The sequence below is a fragment of the Melospiza georgiana genome, chromosome 1 (genome assembly GCF_028018845.1).
Source record: "Melospiza georgiana isolate bMelGeo1 chromosome 1, bMelGeo1.pri, whole genome shotgun sequence".
Taxonomy (NCBI): Eukaryota; Metazoa; Chordata; class Aves; order Passeriformes; family Passerellidae; genus Melospiza; species Melospiza georgiana.
Window position 1 is genome coordinate 125,690,152 of NC_080430.1, and position 24,731 is coordinate 125,714,882.

Below are 24,731 nucleotides of genomic sequence, written 5' to 3' on the forward strand. Positions count from 1 at the left end.
CTATTGCAGGGAAGTCCTGAAGCAAAGTCCACTATGCTGATGTTACAGAAGGCAAGTACAGTTGGTAGCCCCCATCCCAGGAATGCTGAGCCAAAATAACCTGCATGCAGCAAGGCTGGGGTGGTTCTGTTGAGAAGAGTCTTTGAAAATCCTGCTTCCCTGGCCTTCAGACAAGTACATCAGGACTCCTGAAAACACTGTTTTTTCGCCTGCATGTAGATGGACATCATGGTTCAGTGGTGCCTACCAGGAGGGATCTTCAGAGCCATGCTAATGGAAATTTTGGAGTGAAATATCTGGCTTTTTAAGCCATTTTATATGTAACCTGTCTCAGAAGTGTAAAGGAGATTAATGTCTGTGTCCTGGTGAAAGGGGCATGCAACCCTTCGGGCATACAATGCAAAGGAAATGCATTACACACCATGAGCACTAAATCATGGCAGGCAAATCCATCCATTCAAAAACTCCAGAGCTCAAGGTTTTGTTTCTTACATCATTCATATAAGACTCTAAGTGAGAGATCAGGAGACAGAGATTTTTCTTGAGAACAGGAAAATTAGTGATAGAATCAAACCCAGAACAATACATGGAGAATCCTTACTACTACTTTAGCAGGAGTCCTCAGCTAAAAGTAAAACAGATTTTTCTGTAAGCCATGACAGAGCCAAGCTTGCTACAATGCCAGTCAAAAGAAGCTGTTTGCCCCAGGTGCAGATATGTAACAAAACCAACAACAGTTCTTGAGGAGGTAATGTGAGCCGAATAAGGAAGGTTATTTCCTCCTGGTCTTGCTGCTTTCCTCCTGGCTCTTGCTGAAAGCCTGTTCACTTTTTCCATCGAGTCCACATTCAGGAGTATTACTTTGGTTCAAATCATCCCATTGCTGAATTTCCACAGACTTTTTTGCTTCCAATGAATACAGGAGACAGTTCCTGGCTGGGGCTGCCTTAATAATTTTCAAATTTTGATGTTTGCATGACTTTCACACTTAAGTGATAATCAGAAATTATCTGTGTCTGTGGAGGTCTCTTGTGAAGGTGGGTGTAAGATCGGCATCTTAAACATCAGTATCCTGCCAAATCATCTGAATAGCAGGGTTTGAACTTCTGACTGCACAAAAATTAAACAGTCATGTTCAGTTAACCAGCAGGAAATAAAGCTGTCTTAGGACTACTGTAGCCTTTAAGTTCATTCTTCACTCTTCATCCACCTCATTGTTTTCAAAGTCTGTTTTAGTAACTTACATCCTTTCCTACACAGAAAGCTCGTGGGAAGAAAACTGGGGGAAGACAGATGGGTGTCACAGATGTATTTTATGAAAAATCCTTTCATTAGGATCTTTTTTTCTGAGAAGCTGGGAAGTTTCAGCTTCTCCATGTTTTGCTGCTTTGGAATGTGGTTTGTAGGGTTGTTTACCCAGCATGTGAAATTGTTTCTACTTGATGACCAATCATGGTCCGGCTGTCTCAGACTCTCTGGTCAGTCAAAGATTTTATTATCATTCCTTTCTATTCCTTTCAAGCCTTCTGATGAAATCCTTTTCTTCTATTCTTTTAATATATAATTTTCTTTTAATATAATATATATCATAAAATAATAAATCAGTCTTCTGAAACATTGAGTCAAGGTTCTCATCTTTTCCCTCATGCTGGGAGCCCTGCGAACACCACCACAGATGGGATGTAGAGGTACAGAGAGAAATATGGTGAAGGATGCCTTGTAAAGGCAAAGCAGACCTTAAAGAAGGCTGTATTTTGTATTTTGTATTTCTCCTTGTAAAAAAAAAAATATCTCTAGAATTTTTTGTTTTCACCTTAGTTGAAGTTCTCTTAAGTTCAAACACATTTCAAGAGGGCCACAGTCCAGCCAGTATTAGTACTGGCTCCTTAGCCTTCCCCTCAGCCCCAGAGGATTTCTGGAACTGAGCTGCCAAGGGCTTCTTCATGCCAGCGTGAATCATGGCTCTGCAAAGGGTGGCTCAGAAGAGAGTGCAGCATCTGCTCTGCCACTGCCATGGACCAGTTTCTGCAGTTGAAGAAAGAGGAGCTAGCCCATGGCTGTCTTGTCCTGTCTGCCCATGTTTCCTGCAGCAGGCAGTGTGGTGAGGCTGTGGGGCCCCAAGTCCACTGACAGGCACTGAACAGGCACATGTCTGCTGTGCTCCTTCCACACAGGAGGAGGAAATGTGTGTGCCTCCATTTCAATGACTGGAAAGCACAATGTGACTACAACAGAGTCTGCATCAGTGTTTGTTTGGAGTAATCATGACAAAGTTGTTGTTTTTTTCAAATTCAAAAAACCACTTACATCCAAATCTCATTTTGGAAATGGGTTTACATTAGCTCAACAAAGAAGTCCCATTAACTCATGTCACAGATGACTGTAATAGTCAGGGTTCAGTAAATGGGCTTTCTTATTGTTTCAGCAGTGAAAATTACATACATTGAAATAATACAAAACAGTAACTTTACATCTTAAGATGCTGACATCATAAAGTGAGCAAAGACATTTGACTCTCACCATGCACAGTAAGTAAAAACCAAAGACATGGTACTTGAAGTACTCCAAAAGGTCATAGTCATGATCAATGATAGATTAGGTTGTAAAATTTGGAGCAGTTTTTAATGAGACCTGTGCCACTCTCCAATCTGCATGTTTGCATGCATTTGCATCCCTGCACTAGAATTCAAGAAAACCATTACTGGACAGTCTTTCCATAAGCAAACAGCCTCTTGTGTATTCCACAGGATGGGTTTTCCAGCCAGATCCCGTGCTGTAACCTAAATTATGCTGTGGAAATGCTATGCCAGGCCTTGCACTAGGGGACAGGGTTTATTGGTACAATCTGACACAGTCTCAATAAGAAGCTGAAGGTCAGATCTCTTGCTTGCATTTGGTTTTTTGTGTATTTTGAAGAACTGATGCTACAGTGATCCCTGATTTCACAGCCACTATGTTCTTTTATGGATGACACTAATGCTCGATTCCCTCCCAAACTGTTTTAAAGACTTTTGTTAAGAGACTGAAATGGATGATCTTTCTACCTAAACCCAGGAACATTAATGAGGGTTACAAAAATTAATGCTTAAAACTATTTTTTCAAACTCCCAGTTACCACAAAGGCAGATTAGAGCTGTCCCAAGCTCTTCCTTTCTCATTTTCCAGGCATATTTTAGGAAATTCTAGAGTCACAGTTGACAGAGGAAACTCACTGGTTAGCTCTTTTTTTCCTGGATTTCTGTTTCTTGTTACTTTTTCATAGTCCCTGCTTATTCTATTGCCTAGATATAGAAATATCAAAAAAATCAGGGACAGGGGACAAAAACAAAACTCTATTCTCATCTCCAGATTAACCTGCATTGCAGTATATAAAGACTGCAGTTTTAAAGGCTTGGTCCCCAAAGAATGGCCCCGGCTGAGTGGGAGTCCTGTGCCACCATTCTCTACAGTGAAGTAGGTGAGCACTTTAGGGATTAAAGAGTCCCTAAGCTGTGAAGCAGCTTTATTTTTGTTGGGGAAACTGGAAAAGTACACATAAAGATAAGATTGTGAGATGGACTCAAACTAATACTCTGGTGGGCAGTGTTTTGCATTCAGAGAGTAACAAAATGAGCCCCACCTATGTGAACCACCAAAATGAGATGTCACTCATGGCTGAGAATAAGGAGTGGATATGATATATTTACTGTAGCGGCTTTTGCTTTCATTCTCTCCATCACTGGTGACTCTATAAGCCTATAAACATCCTTAGGCTTCCTGACACTGCAGATGGATTTGCTGGTCTTAAGACAACCTAATTTGTTTGACTTCAGACATCTGAATGGGACCATCATTCTCTGGTAGTGCTAATCTCTCCCTTGACTGAAAAATAAACTTTCATGATTTCTGCAAAGTAGCTCTCTTAAATAATGGCCAGCATTAATTAAAGTGAATCCCAGGCTAATAGATCTCAGACATGCTAAAAACTAAATGATACCTAGAAACTGTACTAGTCGTGCCCCATCTTGAATTTTAATTCTCCCAGTCCCATGTACTTTTCCAAGTACAAGCCACCACTTTAGCAGCACTCATCATGTAACTTTCTCCAAATACCCCACCAGTTATGGGAAACAACACAGCTGGGATTGTATAATGTCCCCTTGTTTGGCAGAAAAGAATGCAGCACATTACTAAAATGGATTAGTAAAAATAAAATTGTAAATTACTGGTCAACAGATTGTGGCTGTTGGTGTTCACAAAATTATATGACTTAAAGCATTGCCTTGACAAACCAAAAGCTCTAGCACCCCAGAGGGAGCATTACCAAAATGACACTTGTAACAAACCACATCGTCAATAACATCCATCAGAAATCCATATAGAGGATGAGTGTGATAGGTCTTCTCTATCTGCATGTCATGCTTAATCTCAATTCTTAATGCTTCAGTGTCTGCCAGAGGAGGAAACTAAGCAGAATTTCAGTTCAGTCTCAGAAGGGCAACTATCACACAGGCTCCTGCCGAGGGAGCACAGGGCTGAGCTGTGTTATGGGTTCCACACTCTGACCATGGGCAATGTGCCAGTTTCCTTTTCCTTCCAGGTGTACAGAACTTCAAGAACTAGTTGACAAGTGGTATTTGAAATGTCAAAATACAGTAACATTACAAATTCATGTATGTGACGTATACGCATAATGTATGTGATTAATATTTATATATATTAATGTGTGTATAAAATACATTTCTTACTTGTGGACCAGATTCAGTAAGGCAAAAACAATCAACACATTTTCCTATATCAGATGTTAATTATAAGTAACATTAACACTTTTCTCCCTTCATGTGTTAAAAATAGCCTTGCTTATGAATAATGGTCTCTGCTGTGACACAGCAATCTGTCTGAGCTGTGTTTGCCAAGGAACAAAATGTGACTCAAATTGCCCATGGCCTGTCAGTCAGGACAGATTTTTATTTTACAGTGTAAACTGTAAAAGATTCCTTATAGCTATTGGATAGCAGATGAGGACAGACAGTAAGGGTTTACCAGTGCTTTCCTTAACCTTCCCATTTCTCCCAGCAGTAAATGTAAATAGGTGGTTGCTGGCTTCTAATGGCAGCCATAGCACTCCACCTTAGCAGCTTCATTCATTGGGCAGGTGAGCTGCAGGACTGGCAATGGGTGCAGCCCTTTTCTGTCATTAGCAGAAGAATGGAGGATATATCTGAATAAACATATTATTTGAGATCAGTAGAGCATTTCCAAAGAGGATCATCAAAACACCCCAGCTGACCATGCTTTGTTTCACACATCAGAGCAATCTTGGAGCACAAACAAGTTTAGTTGATAGGTATTGAAACTGGGAGGTGTGTATTAGCAGTATATCCACTGTGCGCCAGGCTCTAATGGTTGTTCAGAGCATGGGACCAGACTAGCCTCAAGAAAAGATCTCCAAAATTATACAACATGGGCATGAAATCCTTAGAATGGTTTCCTGCTGTCCTTCCCTTCTTGCTCATCAGTTTTAGGGCTGGAACCCTTAAAAGGCCCCTGAAGGTCTTAGACAGACAAGCAAGTAGAGCCCAAAAAGGAAGAGGATGGATGTTCACCCAACAGAGGGAGTTGTTTCACAGTTTCTAAATACAGCTGTTAAAAATAATTCCACAAGTTTGAGAGAAAGGGTGAGGTTGGCTTGAAACAATAATATTAAGATACATTTGGGACTTTTTCAGAAAAAATATAAAGACATGCATTTTTGATTTTCAAAGCCATCTGAGTTTAATCTCTTCTGAAGCTGTCAAACATCTAGGGGCTTTTGATAATATTTCTAAGGTTTTCTCTGCAACTCTGAATATGAGGGGCTTATTCTTAAAAAGTAGATGAGGTTCTAGAATAATCACACAGTTTCAGAATTCAAGACCTATGAAACCTAGTATATTCACAGCAAAACTACAAGAAATGCTAATACTTTTTGTTTTAGCAAAAATCAGTGTTCTTAATGCATATAAACATTTAGATCTTGCTGCATATAACTAAAAAGATTCTGTTGCCATCTTTTGTCAGCATTGTTCTTGCCTAGCAATTTCCCTATCAAAGCTTTTGTAGTATTACGATTACCATCATTTACTCTCCTTCATTTAACTTGCACAGTTAATGGAATGATATGTAGCCTACATGACTGCACAAGGAGGGATATAATTAGAAATCCATTGGAAACACATTTGGAAAATAAACTTCATTGCAATCACTGCTGGTCTTCAAGGGTTTTGAAGAGCTCCACTATGAGGCAGGTAATTTTTGTGCCTCTTTCAGGTTACATAAGAGGTCCTGTGTAGATTGCACAAATGCTCTGCCCTAGGTTGTGTGGTCTGGGTGTGCTGCTTTCTTAACAGAAAACCTTCTTGAGATAACAGGCTTCCATTGCTAAAACACTAACCCTTGGGATTTGGGAAAGTACAATTATCTCCCTATCTAACCTGTATGACATGGGTTTTTAATCCGCCCATTTTAATTCAGCCATTTTTATCTGACCACCAACTGGGCTGACATTACTGCTTTCAGATTTTTTAACATGGATTAAGGAAGTGTTTAAGGAAAGGAGAGCTGAACAAAGCAGGGCCCCTGCTATTCATAGCTGAGCCTGATCAAGGGGGACAGGTCATCACAATGTTGATGCTGGACACCAGAGGAGGTGTGTGCCACTTCAGGTCCTTTGGCACCCTCAGCCCTTAAGGCTACAACAGGAAAACCAGTGTTTGCCACCATGGAAGGTTGTTTGGTTCCCAGGGCTGCAGAAGCCTCCAGAACCTCTGTGAGTATTCAAGCCAAGCTCCAGCTACAGTTAAAGGAGTCTGTAGGGCAAGTGCAGACTAAATCAATACCACAAAAAAGCAAAAAGTAATTCTTGTGAAGGATGGAAAGTCATCTTAATTCTGCCAGTGGCCAGAGTGAACTAAGACAATGATTCTGCCAGCATGTTTTCAGTGGAGCCATTGCACTGAAGGAAAGAGAGCTGGAAATGTTCTTATCTTTCTCCTGCTGTGTTTTGCAGATGGCAAGCTGGGAAAAAACTCACCTTTCTCTAATCATTTAAAATGTTGTTAGGAAGCAAAACATATTCAATGTCATGCAAAGATAAAAAATATTAACAAAGGCCTCGAAAGGCAAGATTCGTAGGATGCTGCTTTGCATGCCTTTTTCTACAAAGATATTTCAAGATATACATTTTAGCAGTGATTCAGCAGATCTTGTACAAGATTCTGCCTGTATCATCAATGGCCATGTCTTTAACACACAGCCCAGTGTCCATTTTCTCTGTGTTTAGCAATCTGCCAGGGTTTGATCTGCAGCCACTCCACAACCTTGCTGCTGAGAAGAATGCAATTCCATGGTATGGGCAGCTGGCTAGGCAAGCCCTCCTCAGGGAAACGTCTGGAAAACCACACCTGTGTGCTTGTTGGGTGGAAGTCTGAGTGAACAATTTATTATGTTTATCATTATTCATAATTCAGCATACATCAGATGGACATGATTATAGTAAAATTAGGGAGTTCTCGATGTCTGGGAAATTATTGGTATCTGCTCTATGGCTTTGGAATGCTGAACATTCACTTTATTAAAACTATATTATATTACATTATACTATATTAAAGAGACATACTATACTACATCATACTTGCTTTCTAACTTCTAACTACTGAACTGAAAATCTCGTGACTCTCTGTTCGAGAGTCCCGACTCACACACGTGGATCTAATTGGTCACCTCAGGTAAACAATCTCCAGAATGCATTCCACCTTGCACACAAACACAGGAGCAGTAAATGAGATAAGAATTGTTTTGATCATTCTTTTCTCTGCTTCTCTCTGTTCAGAGGGCATGTGAATACCACACATGATTTTTCTCTTCAGAAGATTTTTGAGTAATCCCTTGCTACTTAGTTGGTACTTAGTTTTAAAACTAAAATCATGTCAAGACCAAGCTTCCATGACAGCCTAAGTTCACTGAAAGCAAAGTCTTCAGTACCTTCTTAACCTCAAATCCTGTCCTTTACCAATGGTTTCTGAAAAGCTCTATCTCCTTTAGGTGATTTATTCAAGGAACATGATTGCACAAGAGGCCCTTGTGCAAAGCTTAATTAAATTATCTAATCCTTTACTGGCAGCTAGAAATTTTTTCTTGAACCATGGATTATTCAAATACCATCATACTGAGCAGCTCCCAAAGGCTCTCAAACCCTCATCATCAATCTCAGGTTTCTTTCTGAGTAGGAAAAGCAAAATCAAAAACCACAAGAGCATCCATAAGAAAGGCTGATTGAGAATTTCACTTGTATCCACAATTTGAAGATCCAAGGACCATTAGATTTTCCTTTAGCAACAACAAGGGCTAATTTGGTCTAATCTGTTAAATACAATACTTTGAGCCACACGTATTTTAAGCCACATTTTCACATGCTGGCAGCAAATGAGTGTCTGCCTCTGTAGATGTGATTTTGATTATAGCAGGGGTTTGTGTGATTCATCATCAAAAGATGAATTTTGAAGCACCCTGCCTTAACATCCATGTGTTATGGAGTGTGCGCAGTGGGTAGGGTGCTGCCCCAAGACCCAGAGAGCCAGCTCCAATCTGGGCTCTGCCACTGGCTTGCCAAGTGACAAAGTATGAGACTGTTTTCTTTACTTACAGGCAATTAGGAAGGGTGAGCACAGTGCTCACTGCATAATGATTATATATTGGTATGACCATTTTTAGACCAGACCCTCCTCAGTTCATGACTGGGGCCTACAGGCATTATAAAGTCAGCAAAGATAGCACCATAAAGGTAAATTACAAAGGTATTAATGGCATCAGCTAATATAGACTAGACCTGAGTATGAAAGCCACATATTTTGGCCAGTAAGTGGGGAATGAAAAGCTTTGTTTCAGGTAGTTAAGCATATTAAGGATATTATGCAAATTATTTGATAAATGTATCCTCATTTCTGCTTTTATTTTTAATTTTCTGGATGACATTTTCATTTGTGAAATAATGTCCTTAGCCTATGGCCAGCTTTTCATAGCTGTTCTCAATTGCATTTGGATACATCAGAGGAACTGTAAGAGCTTCATGTCTCTCCACCTCCCAGGGGAGAGTGGAGTCATGGCACTCTTCCAATGCTAAATGCATTTCCTGGTAGCCAAAATCACTTTCCATAAATCAGAGAGGACTGCCTGCATTATGCCCAAGACTGAGGTCATGTAGGGGACCAGAAGCCAGTTCTGAGCGTCTCATTTGTGATTTGATAAAGGTGCAATGTTGAGAAGAAATAGTTGAAAGTAAATATTCTAGAGAAATCTGCTAGGTGGGTGATGGAGTAGGCTTTCTGGTCTCCAGCCACTCATCTCAGCTCAAGATTCTCAGAGGAGGAGCTGGGGAAGTGAAGCATGCTAACGAGATCTCTCCTTTCAGCTTACAAGGAAAAGATGAAGGAGCTGTCCATGCTCTCGCTGATCTGCTCCTGTTTTTACCCGGAACCTCGCAACATGAACATCTACAAATATGATGGTGAGTGATGTTCACTGGAAGTCATCCTGCAGGTCAGAAAATGTGCTAGTGCTGGGAAATGACTCAGTTGTCCTCCTAGTCCATAGTATTAGTTGGTGAATATTTTGATGATTTAATAATTTAATTGCTGGTTTGGGCAATTAATTTCTGTGCAGTGTGCAGTAGCCACAATGGTGGATATTGTTCCTAATAGGAGCTAACTAAACTTTTAACAATAACCCTCTCATACTGAGCTGTTCTTTCCCTATGCCCCATTTGAGAATTACAGTTCTTCAAAGCTGGCATAATTCCCAAGAAAATGAAGAAAAAATGAAAGGATGCCTAAAAAATTAACCAGCTTGGGCATTGCTTGCAGGGGGCGTGAAATGGCACAGAACCCTCATATGCATCCAAAATTGCTGTAAATTTTTATCTTTATGAGATTAAGGTATAATTAAGCAATTACAAATAAAATGGAATGTACTCCCGAGAATAGTTTTCAGCCCATAATCTGCCATTGCATTTAAAATGCCCAAGGCAGAGATGCTAAATAATTTGTCTGTGCTTCTGATCCTACTCTGATATCAGTGCTGTTTCTCTCCTGAATACTGCTGGTGTATTAAGGACTTATAATTTCCTACCTTATTGTGCAGACATGGAAGTGAAACAAATCAACAAACGCGCCTCAGGCCAGGCCTTTGAACTGATCCTAAAGCCGCCGTCTCCAGTCTCAGAAGCACCACGAACTTTAGCTTCTCCAAAGAAGAAAGAACTCTCTCTTGAGGAGATCCAGAAAAAGCTGGAGGCTGCAGAGGAGAGGAGAAAGGTACCTTTCCTTAAAAAATTATGCTAGTAATTAGACATGATCTAGTGTACAGAATAGCAGTTGAGTTTCCTGTCTCTTTGTGTGTTTTCCATTGCCATCACTGAGTCATGGTAGCCTGCATGGACAAAAATCATCAATATATTTATAGAAATTAATTAGTTCATTGTCCTTCAGCAGCTTTCAAGCAAGCCTCACTGGTCTCAGTGCTGGGGAAGCATGCATCACAAAATAGACCTAGCTTCAGACAGGGGCCAAGGGGGCTCAAATGCACTTGCTTACAATGTGAGCATAACTAATGCTTCATTCAGGGCATTAAAGCCCTGCATCAATTGCACTGGCATCAAAGCCAGTGCAATTATTTTGTCTGAGTTTAAGAGGCAGATCTGCAATTCAAGCAGATGCTCTTGGTGCTACCAGATCTTGACTCCTCGTAGCATCCATGGAAATTATTCACAGGGTCTGCATAAGGCAGCTAAAATGTCTTATTTTGTGCAATATAGAGGAACACCCTGAGTAGAGTGAGTTTGGGATCATTCCCACACACTTGAATGAAGGCACTAGCATGGCACAGATGCTAAGAGACATTTCTTGCAGTTTCAGTAGTGATGGAAATTGGCTTTCTAGGGTTTTGCACAGACTACGTCTTCCCCTCTTTATGATCCTACCCACAATGGTAAAACTCTGTTTCATAATCACTAAGTTTGTCACATGGCATTTGGAAGAGTTGTTACACCTTTCTCACAAAAGTTGGCACAAAGGCAGCTGGAAATACCCATTAACTGCTTATTTGCCTTTCAGCGTGACTGATGTGTTGAAGAGGTCTTCCTTTTCTCTAAGTTAGAGCTAAATCAGGATGCTTTTTCTTTTTACTTTTTACAAAGAGAAAAAGACAAACTCCAGATTAGATAAAACAGAAGATGACAATGAGACACTTACCATAACCAGCCTGAATTGCCAGGCTGGAAATTATCAGTGTTCTATATACACAAAGCATTTGTGCTGTGTTGCACCATTTCAGAAAAGTCATGACTGGCTGCAATGACCACAGAAAAATTAAAATTGGTAATATATTGTCCTGATTAATTCATGTTTCTTTTTGCTGATAAACAAAAGGAGAGAAGCAGAAGCTTTAGGATCTTTGGGCTGTGTCCTTCACCCAGGAGATCAATGTTATTTTGTGGCAAATCAGCTTGCACAATTAAATAGGCCTTAGAAACCCCTTCTACCTGCCCATGGAATCCCTCATAGAGGGTTTCTGAAAATGAAACAAGCTTATATGTCTCTTAAGCCATTTATTTATCTTTTAAACAATGTAATTTCTTGTTAAAACTGCTGTTAACACAGCTTTTCCTGATGTCATCAAAAACATATACAGAAGTTCAGGTACAGCATCTGTGCCACAGATAGCCAGGAAAAGCAATTCCATTCTCTTTCATTGCTGTCAGACAAGATCAGGGTCACTGCCAAGAGCCTCAAGGGAATGATTACTCTGGGGTGTGGTTTGTTATGTGTCTGCTGAAGTCAGTAGATTTGGATTACTGACAGGGCTTTAAAACCTGGCACGTAGTTTGGATTTAAAGTGAAACCTGACTATTCTGGACCTCACTAATTTGAACAATTCATCTAGATGATAACTGCAGTGTTGCTACTTTTGTCATTTTTGCTGGCTTGCTAACAATGACTCTGTGGTTCCAGCACACACTCATTAGTACTATCACTTCTTTCAAACAAATATTTCTGCCAGAGCATTCATTTCAGTAAGAGGACATGACTGTATATCCAAGGAATTTCCATTTGCATTAGCACCTGCAGAGAGGGGTGAGCTCTCACTCATCCAAGTTATGATATTCCCCAAAAACTCAGTCTGTGAAGTTCCTGTGTGCTGAGTACAAATGCTCAAGTAAAGATACAGACACAGAATGAAATGACAGCAATAAAAGGCCTGATATTATGCATATACTTGGTGGAAATTACAAATTGAATGTTTCAGAGATTTCATTCCATTGATTTCATTACTGTTCATTTCCTCCTAAAGAAAAACTCATCATGCAATAGATTGGTAATCAGTGATAGCAATAGAGACACCTGCCATTTCTTCCCCTTGATACTGCATTCATTTTGAATGAACATATAACTGAGTTATTTTAATAGACAAGATCCTCCACATTAGCATTGCAGCAGAAATTGCTGGGAAAGGAACAAAGAACAGAACAAAATGTTTCTTTACATCACTGTTAAAATCCCTGGTGTTCTCACATCTTAACTATTGACTTCATTTTTGCCCCAAAAAAGCATAGTGCAGAGAAGGATAAAAAAGCAATTAGAGGAACAGAAAATCTTCCATAAGAAGATAAATTAAACAGTCCACTTTTCAGCTTGGAAAGAGACAACAGATGAAAGATAAAATATAAGTCTACAAAGTCATGAATGGTAATGGGAAGATGAATAAGAGCAATTATATTCTATTTCACTCAATCCAAAGGGGACAAAACATTCAAAGAAATCATCAGACAGATATTTCAGAAAGGAATCATGTTTTCATATATTGTTTATTTAAGATATATTTGTTATCACAGACTGTTTATAGGTTATTAAAATGTTATTTGGTTCAAAAATATAATAGCAAAATTGATAGAGCACTACCTTGTAGGAAATTATGTGAATGGAACTTGTGACTCAGGAAATATGGAACTTGCTGACTGCTGAAAGCTAGAGATATTTGCCCAAATTCATCTAGAGTTTCCCTCAGCATCTTCTTCCACTTTCTGCTGCTAGACAAACCAGGCTTTTTCCAAAAGCCAGCATGGCTGTTGTTATCATACTTTTCAATCTATGTACAAAGCTGTCAGGCATGTCCTTCCAGCACAATTTTATCTCAAATCAAGCTTAACTAATGGATGAGAATTGCCTTTTTGGAAAACAAGTTGCTAACGAATTTTACGCTGCTTAGGAATTAGGTTCTGCTCTGTTAATTAGGCAGTGTTCATTAATAAATGTTCAAACTCATGAGACCATCTAGAGCAATACATGCACTTCAGCAGTCTCCTGCTTAGGCTTTTTCCAGTTTGTCATTCTTGTTTATTTCCTAGTAAGCTTTTACAGGGCTCCTTTCCTTTTCTCCCATTTTCTCTACCTCACCTGACAGCCATGACCTCATACTCTAAGAGAGTTTCACCTGAGGCATTTTGTATTTTTTGCATTACACAGCAAAGCCAATTTGGGCTAGTTACAGATTAGTCCTTTCCATTATAGAATCCTCTTTACAGCATGTCATTATTATCCTTTTTTTTTTTTTTTTTTTGGCATATATGTGCTATATTTTCCCACCTTGGTGGATAATCAGACAGATCTTTTCATCCTTCTCAGTTAAGAAATTAGAGCACTGTGACATTGTATGCAGCAGAAGTTTTCCTTACAGATATTTAACATTTATCAATTTTTACCAATTGACCTTGAATGTTCAGCTGTTATTATTAGTGGTATACAGACTTCAAGGGGCATATATCAAATTATTTGTTTTTATTGTCTATGTTCAATTTACTAGCATAAAAAAGAAACACTAAAGGGATGTGCATTTCTTCTAGACTGTGGATTATAGACGAGAAATTGTATGTAATTAAATCCTTTTAATGGCTTTGTGTTGGGATGAAACTGAATCAAGCTTATCCCTAGAGCTTAGTGTGACAAAGAATGCAGGAAAACAGTCATATTTTTTTTAAATTTCATGCTGTTGGATACAGACTTCCAGCTTCCTGGGTTTTTAATGCTGTTGCGATGAAATGCCACAAGACAAGCCTGCTGTCCAGCCTGGGCTTGGCTCACTATGCTCCCCACAGCTGCAGCCAGCCCAGGGCATCTCTTCCAGCTTCAGCACCCAACTCACTGCCCCTTTGAGCCAGCAGCCTGCCCGGAGGGGGCTCTTGACACTCTTAACCCATCTCTGCTTTTCCATCCATGTTTAGTGTTCTGTACAGGAGGCTGCTGGGGGAAGGCAGGGAAGGCAGCAGAGCTGGGGACAAATGTTCCCCCCTGGACATTGCATGGCACCTACAGAACTGCTGCTCCAGGTGACAGGCAGAGAAGGGATGTGCTCCTTCCCTGTCAAAAGTCAACCTTTCTTCTTCCATCTAATTTCTGTTACCCTTTCCCACCAAATTTTAAGGTGAGAAGAATGGGAATGAAGATAGGCAATGCCCAAGACATATCTCTCCTGTCTTGCTCACCTATTGATCTTGCTTTCTATTGCTGCTGGCCCTCAGCTGCGCTTCTGTGGAGAAGTAACAGAGCATGAAGCATTTTTCCATGTAAAGATCCCATATAGGTGTAATCAGCACCAGAAACAGATGTTTCTGTCACATTTTGATTTATACCATAGTGTGCCAATACACAGTTGTTCACCCCTAAGTAACCAAAGAAATCAAATATAGCAAAAATTCCAAGAAACTTCACAGCTCCTCACCCAAAAACCCACATTAGCCTATAGAATGTGGGTCTGTAGGAAGATGTTTGCTACCAACAAGGAGAGGATTTGGTGTCAGGCACCAGGGTCTGTCTCGGAGCGCATGGAGCCATGAGCATACATCCCAATGCTGGCAAACATTCTCTCCCCACTCTGCCATGGGCTTCTCTGCCACTAATGAACAACCATCAGACAATTTGACATTGATCCTCATTAACTTTATAATGCCAGGCCTCAAACTGCAGCAGACCATGAGGGCAGAGGCTCAGGTGGAACTTCTTGCATGTCCCCAACATGCCTTGTTCAGCCCTGCAGGTCAAACCGTGAGAGCAGCAATTTTGTGCCAGCTGAGGAAGAGAAAGTTTTCTTGAATCACAACATGGAAGGGCTTTTTTTTTTTTAACTCCACATCTCAAAGGTTGTTTGGCAGACTGTACAAAAATTAATTGAGAAAGAAATCCCCACCTAAATTTAAGAAAAATTTTTCATTATCTAACTTCACTAGAAGCAGAGCTTCACCCATAGTTACAGATCACATGTCTCTGACTCTCCTGCCAAATGGATATTTCTGAGAGAAGTCTAATTTGACACCATTCCCATGTTTTTACATGGAAAAATTCCAGCCTCAGTTCCTTCCACTGAAAACATCAGTACTTCAAGTCACCATACCAAGGCTTCACCTTGGCATTTACATTGCAGTAGGAGCCTTTCCTCCTGTCTTCACAGTCTGCTCATTAATAGTTACTCTTAGATACACACTGTATTGAGGAACACCAACATTACTGCGGCTTCTTCCGAACAACTGCATTGTTAAAAAAGAAAAAACAGTCAGTGAACAAATGTGTTGTGAAAGAGGAGCACTCAGACGCCCTAGTAACTAAAGGTACTGCTATCTGAGGTTGAATACATTCAAGCTGAAATTTCCAGCTTAAAAGCAGTTGTCTGAACCCATTTCTTGTTTAAGAGCAATAAAGAATTAATTTTATCTCTGTATCAATTACTTCAGTATTTGGATATATCTGTCAAACAAAGATAGATAGATAGATAGATAGATAGATAGATAGATAGATAGATAGATAGATAGATAGATAGATAGACGTGAGAAAATAAAGCAGCTCTTACTCAGATAAGGAAAATTTTCTTCATGTGAGTAATAATTAAACAATATATCTCCAAAGCCAGTTTCCATAACTAATTTTGCTCATGAAGTGAGTATTCAGTAGTCTGCATCTATCTCTGGCCAGCTAGGTACCAGATGTAGATTTCCTTTTGAACCACTCATCTCTGAAAACTGAAGATGCACATGATCGCTTAAATAAATATGACCTGAACATCACAGGAGAGGAGTTTGCCTGCAGTTTTAGCACATCAGTATGTTTCTTGGAGCAAAGGTATCTGTACCAGGACTATTCTCCAGTATTTTTTTTCCTCCATATTTAATTATTAACAAATAAACATTTTTGTTTCTCCACATTATTTTGTGGCCATTTAGTACCTTAAGGAGGCTTGTAAGATGGAGGGAAAGTGGTTTTTTTTCCAAACACAGATAGTGATAGAACAAGGAAGAATGGTTTTAAACTAAAAGAGGGGAGATTTAAAGTAGATGGTAGGAGGAAGCTCTTTAATGTGGGGGGCTGAGGCAGTGACACAGGCTGCTCAGAGAAGCTGTGGGTGCCCCATCCCTCAAAGTGCCCCAGATGAGGTTGGATGGGGCTTTGCACAACCTGGTCTAGAGGAAGATGGCAGGGGGTTAGAACTGGATGATCTTTAAGGTCCATTCCAGTCCAAGACACTCTATGAAGCTTTGATTCTGTGATGTAACACTAGATGCTGCAGCTGGAGCTGCATTGGTTATGCCTTGTTATATTTAAGAAGTGTTCTGAATATTCCCCCTTGAATATTGCTTTTTTTTGCTCTACCATTTCCTATTTCTCTCTCCTTATTAGTTTTCCTTATATTTCATCTTGCTAACAGCCTTTTTTTTTTATTTTCTCACCACATCTGTGTAAGAAACACCATAAGCAATATACAACTGTGTTAGAACTATCAAAAAATTGAAAATATCCCTTCTAGCGCTTCAAACAGTGTCAAAAATAAACTTGAAATGAAAACCTCCTATGTGTGTTTGAATCCTGCATCACTGTGGAGCTGTGTGAGTCCAAACACAGCCATTTAAAAGCCAAGACCAACAACAAAGGGAGTCTATTAATCCCAGCTCCCCTGGGTATCCAGGGTCATTCATTTACCCATTTCTGGATGTGTAGTAGACTTTGAACAGACAGGGTGGCCAAGTTCTTTTGCCAAAATGGGCTGGAAACAGAAAATAATTTGACAATCCAGTACAAACACATAGCAGGCGCCTTCCAGAATTGTCATAAGGGGATTTCAGAATGATCTGAGCACCAGGGAAACAGCAGACTGACAGCTGGGGTACAAGGCCATTAGAGAAGGGACATCAGTCTGAATGACATTCTACCCTGTGGATGTTTCATGGCAGGGAGGGGGGTTCCTTTATTTTGAACCAGTGCCAGTGATTTTCCTGTCTCAAAATTTGTCACAATGTGCCCTTAAAGACGTATTGTACAGGAAAATCACATTAGGGGTTTGCAGTCACTTCCTGAGGCCTGGTTCAGCTTTCAAGCAGTCTCTTTCTGGTGCCAACCCAATTTGCATCCAGTAAATACTGAATTAGAGGATAAGGATTTTCTTCATTATCATGAATTATAGGACAAATTACTTTTGAATGTACTGTCTGCCAGCACAGCATCCAGAAATGCGTGTACTTTGATATGAGGCTCTAATTTTTCACTGTTCTCCAGTATTTATGATAAAAAGTCTTTCCAGAAGGCAAAAGGTTTGAATGAAGAAAACAAATCTTGAAAAATGGGCAAGTGCCTCAAAATCTCAAAGGCATTCTGCTACCTCCATTGAAAGCAAATGCTCTTTTAAAAAATGCTTCTTATCTGCATGGTCCAAATCTTACTTTTTATTAGCGCATGGCTGTGTCCTTGAAAATTGTTTTCCAAATCTGAAAAGGTCTGATTTTATAACTCATTATATATGCATATTTACACACCATGAATGCTAGCCTTTCAAATTTACAAGTCACTTCTGAAATGTTTCATGGGAAAGGACATTATAATTACTCTGATGGTGTCTTTTCTATTCAAACTCCCTAGAGGAAGACAAATGCATTCCCAGATTATCCATTACTTGTAGATCATTTAAGCAAAGGGTTCACAAAATTCATATCAGCAAACAAAATTTAATGATTGTAACTTTTCCAAAAGTAGATGAGAGATTTCTGTTGAGTAGTAAATTAAATAGAAAATGCAGAATAACTTTAGAAGCACTAGTCAAACTGGGCCGCTCAGGTTTGTCCACAAGCGGGAAAGAGATGAAGATATTTAATTATTTCAGGTTTACATTGCATCAGATCTCTTGAAATAACTTTTTTACTTTGTAAATTAACCTACAGTTAAGAACTTTTAAATGCTAAGTATCTGAAATCAAACATTGTGTTCCAAAATAAACTACTTTTATTATATTATTATTTAAAATTTTGATATTTTTATTAAACCTATGGGGCTTTTATGATTTTTTATTGCTCTACAAAATTCCTTCTTTGCCTAGCTCTACTTAACTTTGGCTCATCCTTCTTCTATATTCCATCAGTGAAATTCCATCTGCTTTTGGCTTCATCTATCTGAGGAGTTTTGTTCCCATGTGCAACATCTTTCATCTGGCACAACAGAGTCAGAGACATGAAAAGTGCTTGCTATATTACTCTGTTCAGCATATGCTGCAAGGGAGAGAGGAGCCAGGAAGAGTCTCAGGGAGGTCCCAGCCCTTCCAGGAGGCCATTCCTGCCAGCAGGTGCTCCAGGGATCATTTTGGGAAATGGAGGAATGAGCCTGTAGCCAGGTCAGAGGTGAAACCCATTAAGTGATAAGGATGGAGGGAAGTGGCTCTCTCCTATCATCTCAAGCAGGCCATTACAGCCTTTCAAAGCCAGATGTGTTTTACCCCAACATCTTGCTGCAAGATGTTCTGCCTTGCCTTTGCAGCCTTTTCTAGAATCTCCTTTATTTGCCCTGTCAGTGCATTTGGTTTTATGCATATCTTACTTTCATTAAAATATTTGTTTTCTCCTAGTTGAGTCTTGCTCATATAGAAGAATTGCAGCCTTTTTCAGTCCATTTAAAGCCACATGATAGAATTTTGAATGTTTCATTACCACTAATTGTAATTAATGGCTAAACCCCTTAATTTAGGCCATAAACTAACTCATTTTTATGGATCACAGTGGCAACAGTGCCTTGGGATCAGCACTGAAATACACAATTAGCCTCCCAGTGCCCTATTTCATTCTCTGTTTTTCTATTTCTTCTCATGCTGCCTCTCATTTATTTTATCCAAAAGCACATGATGTTGCTCATCTTTTCCAAATAACTGTCTTTTCAACTAGACTTGCCTGGAGAATGGGCCCAATGCTGCAAGTTTTTGGCTTCTTTCCTAGGATTAGTGGTTTCCTGTTAGAAATTTCGTTGAGTACACATAACAAAGCTTATGCTTCTGAGAAGTGAGAGAAGGAAGAACACAATATTAAGCATGGACTGCATGTGTTTAATTCCTACTCACAGTTTTCATCTTCCTTGAAAAATAAAAGCTTTTAACTAAAAATTTTTGGTATTTTCTATGCAATAAAGCACTTATTTTCTCTTCCTAATCAGTGAGATTAATCTGAATATAAGTGTAATGGGAAGAAACATTGTCTGAGTTGATGCTGCCTGTCTTTCATGTCAATAAACTTCCAAGCCTGTTATTAACTATTCAAGCACATTATAGAAGAGTCCAGCCTGGGTGAAAATTGCACCTGTCCTGCATCAGTAATCTCCACAGAAATGACTCTACATTTCTTCAACCTCAGGTGCCTATCTCTAAAGATAAAATGTCTGCAGCTAAGAGACTGCAGCTGTCAGAGGTTGAGCAACCACTGCAGCGATGCAGACGAGCCAGGGCAGCAGCACCGCAGCATTTTTGTTAACAGAAGTGCTTCGGACATTTCTCTGCTGCTGCTCCCTCAGGCGTGTACCCCACATTCTGCCCGTGCTTCTAAACCTAAAGCTAACCTAGTTCAGTCACAAAGTAACCTCCTAAAAAAAGGCAGCAAGCTTTACACAGTTTCCACACTCAGGGAATTGTTGCCCTATGGCAAGGAACTGTGCTCCTTGGCAACATGCTTTGCTCCACATGAGTATTTCTTCTCAATCTGTGTCTCTGTTTCCAGTCCCAGGAGGCCCAGGTGCTGAAACATCTGGCAGAGAAGAGAGAACATGAGCGAGAAGTGCTTCAAAAAGCTTTGGAGGAGAACAATAACTTCAGCAAAATGGCAGAGGAAAAGCTGATACTGAAAATGGAACAGATCAAAGAAAACCGTGAAGCTAATATAGCTGCTCTTATTGAACGCCTCCAAGAGAAGGTAACCACACCATCACTCCTCACCTTAGACTAGAGAGAAAAACCTAATCAATATTTTGCAAAGATGATGGGCATAGTCCATATCTCAGCTGCTACACTTGAGCTATTTTTAAATCAGAGCTACTGATGCCTGTCTAAACCCCCCACGCACTTTGGAAAAGGACTGAAGTGCTACAGTCACACAGTCACAGGGTGGTTGAGATTGGAAGGGCCCTCTGGAGGTCATCTGGTCCAACCCCAGGCTCAAGGGGGGCCACGTAGAACCAGATGCCCAGGGCCACGTCCAGGTGGCTTTTTAATATCTCCAAGAATGAAGACTCCAATTCCACTCTGGGCAACCTGTGCCAGTGCTCAGTCACCTCACAATGACAAAGTTTTCCCTGATGTTCAGAGGAAGCCTTATAGGTTTTAGTTTTTGCCCATTGCCCCTGATCATGTCACTGGGCACCACTGGAAAGATCCTGGCTCTGTGTTCCCTTCATTCAGGTATTTATAGATATTTGTAAGATCCCCCTGAGCTGTCTCCAAACTGAACAATCTAGCTCTCTCAGCCTTTCCTCACAGCAGAGACTGAGAGTTGCTCCTTAATCCTCATGGCCCTTTGCTGGACTGCCTCTAGAGAAAGGCTGGTTTTCTAGCTTTTAAGAAGTTCTGTGAACAAATGAAAGGTCACTTGTGTTTAGATTTTAGCTTCTAAGAAAAGTCACTGATCAAATCAAACAACTGCCCTATGTCTGTAATTCTTGGTTTCTCAGAGGAGAAAGATGAAAAATTATGGGGAAAAAATCTTTCATATACAGCAAAAGAGGTCTGTCTTTCCACAAGTCTTGCAAGGAAGAGAGTAAATTTTCCTGGAGATCTTTGGTACATCCAGAGGAAACAGGGAATCACAAACCCTAGATGCAAGATGAATATGCCTTTCTCCAAAAAAAAACCTACCACACAAGGGAGAGAAACATGCAAATAAAGATTTAGAAGTGTTAAGAAAAAATTAATTAGTTCTGTGTGAATGATCATTTGTTTCTCTCAATAATGAACTTTCTAATATATTCTGGTACTATTTCAATAGTAATTTGGCTAAAGAAAATAGCTCTCAGGTTTTCAAGGCGACCTTCATAAGCACCTCTACATCTGTGATGGAGACAAAAGTCTTTGAGAGTAGGAAAGAAACAACAGAATCCAAAGGATGATGTCACAAGTAACTACACAAACAGGATGATTCTTGAGCTTAAGAGCTATACCCAGATTGCTTGACATTTTTGCATTAGCTTCCTTTGCAGACACATTCCAAGACCTTATGAAAAAAAAAAAAGGAAAAGCAAATTAGTTATTCTCAAAGTCCAAAAGGAAGTGGGAAGGACAGCTGATGCATCTCTCTGTCCTAGGTTAATGTTAACGGACTGTTAAACCCTCAATGTGACAGCATATATGCATGAAACCCAAGAAAGACTTCTGAGGAAAGATGACTGTAACTTACTTGGAAACATTTGCACTGACCAGTAATTTAAAATACAATTTTTCCAACACCAAAACATAAAAAACAGACATAATTTGCCAACATCAAAAGTGAATTCTTAATATACAGAAGAAGAAGTGAGATATCTGTTCCAAGTCTTCTAAAGTTACACTGAGATGTGGATTCCTCAAGGAATTGGTGTCTGCAAGCTACTGCAGAAATAACTTCTGTATGCTGCAGTTAATAGGAACACCAAGCAACAAATCTCTTATAAAATCTAGCATTCAGTATTACAGATCTTTCAAGGACTGATTTACAGGTTAACTTAGTGCAATAGATGATATTCTTCGTCATAGCCAGAGAAAGACTCAAGTGGACAGGTAGCTTCAGTGTTCAGACTGAGGAAATTATTGAGATGTTCAGATTGACTTATCTCATTGAAACTAAGTTCTTGCATCTTTATTGCAGTTCCTAAATGCTACAAATAACAGAGTAACTAACATACAATGTGCAGGCAATCAATTCCTCACTCATCCTTCCCTATATTTAGTTTAATATCCAGGAATTCAAAGGGCAAATGTGAGCATGTGGCACATTTTGTGCTGCAAGCAGCACCTCTCTATGTGGCCCTTTTAAATGAGACTCTGTGAGGCACTGAGGATTAAAAGACCAGATCAGATAAAAGACTGAGCTCCAGAGCAGGAGTAGAAAGTAAACACAAAATGTGCCTCAGGCTGGTCTGGTGGATGACACCTCTCCTGTGTTGCTTCTTTTAAAGATGGTTGTGCTGTGAAACAAGTTTTGCACAAGCATCAAATGCATGACCTAAAGAGCTTGTCAGCTTGAACCTCCCTGGGCAGGGGGAATGAGAAAAGGATTTAATTTTTCTTTTCTTGATGTTTTCCAGGAGAGGCATGCTGCAGAGGTCCGTAGAAACAAGGAGCTCCAGGTGGAACTGTCTGGCTGAAAACAGCAATGGTGGATGTGACCCATCCCCACCATTAGTAAACTCCCCCTGCCTATATTATTATGGATCATGTGATATAAGTATGGGAAATGTATGACGTGGTTTAAAAAAAAGGTAAAAACAAGAACTCAATAAAAAACTTTAAAAAGAAACAAAAAAAATAAAAACAAAATCAATGCGGTCTCTTTGCAGAATGATTTGCTTGATGTTTAAAAAACTTGGATCTTATTTTGTAAATACTTACATTTTTGTTAAAAAATACAATTATTGCATTATGCAAGTTATTTCATAATCTTACATGTCCTGTAACAGGCTTCTGATGTTGTCTATTTCCACTCGGTTGAATTTGCTGGGTCTGTTCATTTGAAGCACCTCGTGTCTAATTCCATTCCCTGCGACTTCTCATTCCAACCCACCATGAGGTCAGTAGTAGTTCTATGGTGCTAGAGGCCAATCATTGCCTAATAACCTAGACTGCTTTGCCATCTATAAGCTTTCTTGAAACAGTGACTAGATCACAGGTATTGTGACTTCACATTCAGCTGCCCAAGACAAAAGGCTCTTAAAATGGTTTTTCAAATGCAACTTATGCTGCAGAGCTCTGTACTGTGCTGTACAATTGAGGTTGAATCGCCACGTAGCGTGTTTGTTGCTTCAACTATTTGAGGTGAGAGGCAACAAAAACACCTGTGCAACAGAATGAAATGAAGCAAGATCAGTTTGAGACAAATTTAAAAGAGGCACGTTGTAACCATCAAGCTATGACAAGTTTTGGATTATCCAAACAGCCATACAAATGCTAATTGTAAAGTGAGCTTAATTCACCACTTGAAAATATATTGATGGAGCAACTAATAGATAGCATCAAGTGGCTTTATCTGTAGGTGCCATGATCTATGATACTTATCTGATGCTACCACATTACATGCGTAATAGTACAAGAGGCTACAGAGTATTTCACCTGGAACCATGAGCCAGTTGTTACTGTTTTTTTATGACACTGCTGACTTCCATTCATCATGACCTTTACTCTTCAGTGTTAGCCAATCCTACCTAGGGACAGACATCTAGGACTAAGAGGGCTGAAGCAGGAGGAATGACTAGACAGGGTGCTTGTGCCAAGTACAATATCACCAAACCCAACACATCATCCCCAAAATAGCTGCAGTTTTGAAGTTGTCCCTACCCCCCCTGGAGGTTGCTGCCTGCATATTCTACTCTTCATTAGTGCTATTTTCCTGTATGTCATTGTGAGCAAGCTGTGATTAATAAAGAATTGGGGTTCTGTGAACTGAAAAAGGGCTTGTTTCTTCTCTCTTGCTCCATTACCTCTCTGGCATGTGCCCATGTAAGGGGAAAACCTAATGTGGTCGTAAAAGCATGGAAATGAGACTTAAATAATTATTAATAGACCAAGCCTATTTCTCTGCTAATATGGGACTAATCCCTGCTATGCATTTTCCAGTGCTTAGGCTGGCTGTTTTTAAAGATTACCATATAAACTGAGCCTATAAATGTGACCTCTAGCACTGAGTTTATTAAAAAGAACTAGCTATATACACATGGACATGCAATCCTTAATCCTGACTCAACATTGGGGGGAAAATGGAATCTGGGGAAAGAAAAGTAAATAATCTATCTCTGGGTATGTACATCAATAACTACAACAAGATCCTGAGTGTTAACACACTGGTTTTCAGGGTGGAAAACATTAATTTATAGGATTTATTGAAGAACAAAATCACTTGGGTTCCTGCTGAGCTACAGAGCTGAGATGTAAAATCGAATTAGACTCCATTTTTAACTGGACAAGTGATAAAGAATTATCCCTAGGATTAGTAGAAAACTAAACTAATTATTTGAAGTCATCAAAGTTGCATCATTTACTCACTCTTTCAGAGAGGTGGACTTTATGCTCTACATCTGCAACAGTCAATTTTTTATTTTAGCGGATCATTTTGTTTCAGGGCCAAGAGGTGGCCTGCAGTCAAAAAGCAGCAGAAGCTGAACGTGGAAAAAGGCTGTGAGCTCAACTCTGTG

General features: G+C 39.7%; 1 protein-coding gene across 1 annotated transcript in view; it reads left to right on the top strand.

The window, feature by feature from the left end:
- The window catches only part of STMN2 (stathmin 2), a 39,993-nt gene extending 16,003 nt beyond the window's left edge, over nt 1–23,990 (top strand). The window contains exons 2-5 of the mRNA XM_058036695.1: nt 9,428–9,523; nt 10,156–10,328; nt 20,078–20,269; nt 22,632–23,990. Coding sequence (XP_057892678.1) covers nt 9,428–9,523; nt 10,156–10,328; nt 20,078–20,269; nt 22,632–22,691 — 521 coding nt within the window. The 3' untranslated portion in view covers nt 22,692–23,990. The remainder of the gene's footprint in view (nt 1–9,427; nt 9,524–10,155; nt 10,329–20,077; nt 20,270–22,631) is intronic.
- Nucleotides 23,991–24,731: the final 741 nt, after the last annotated feature.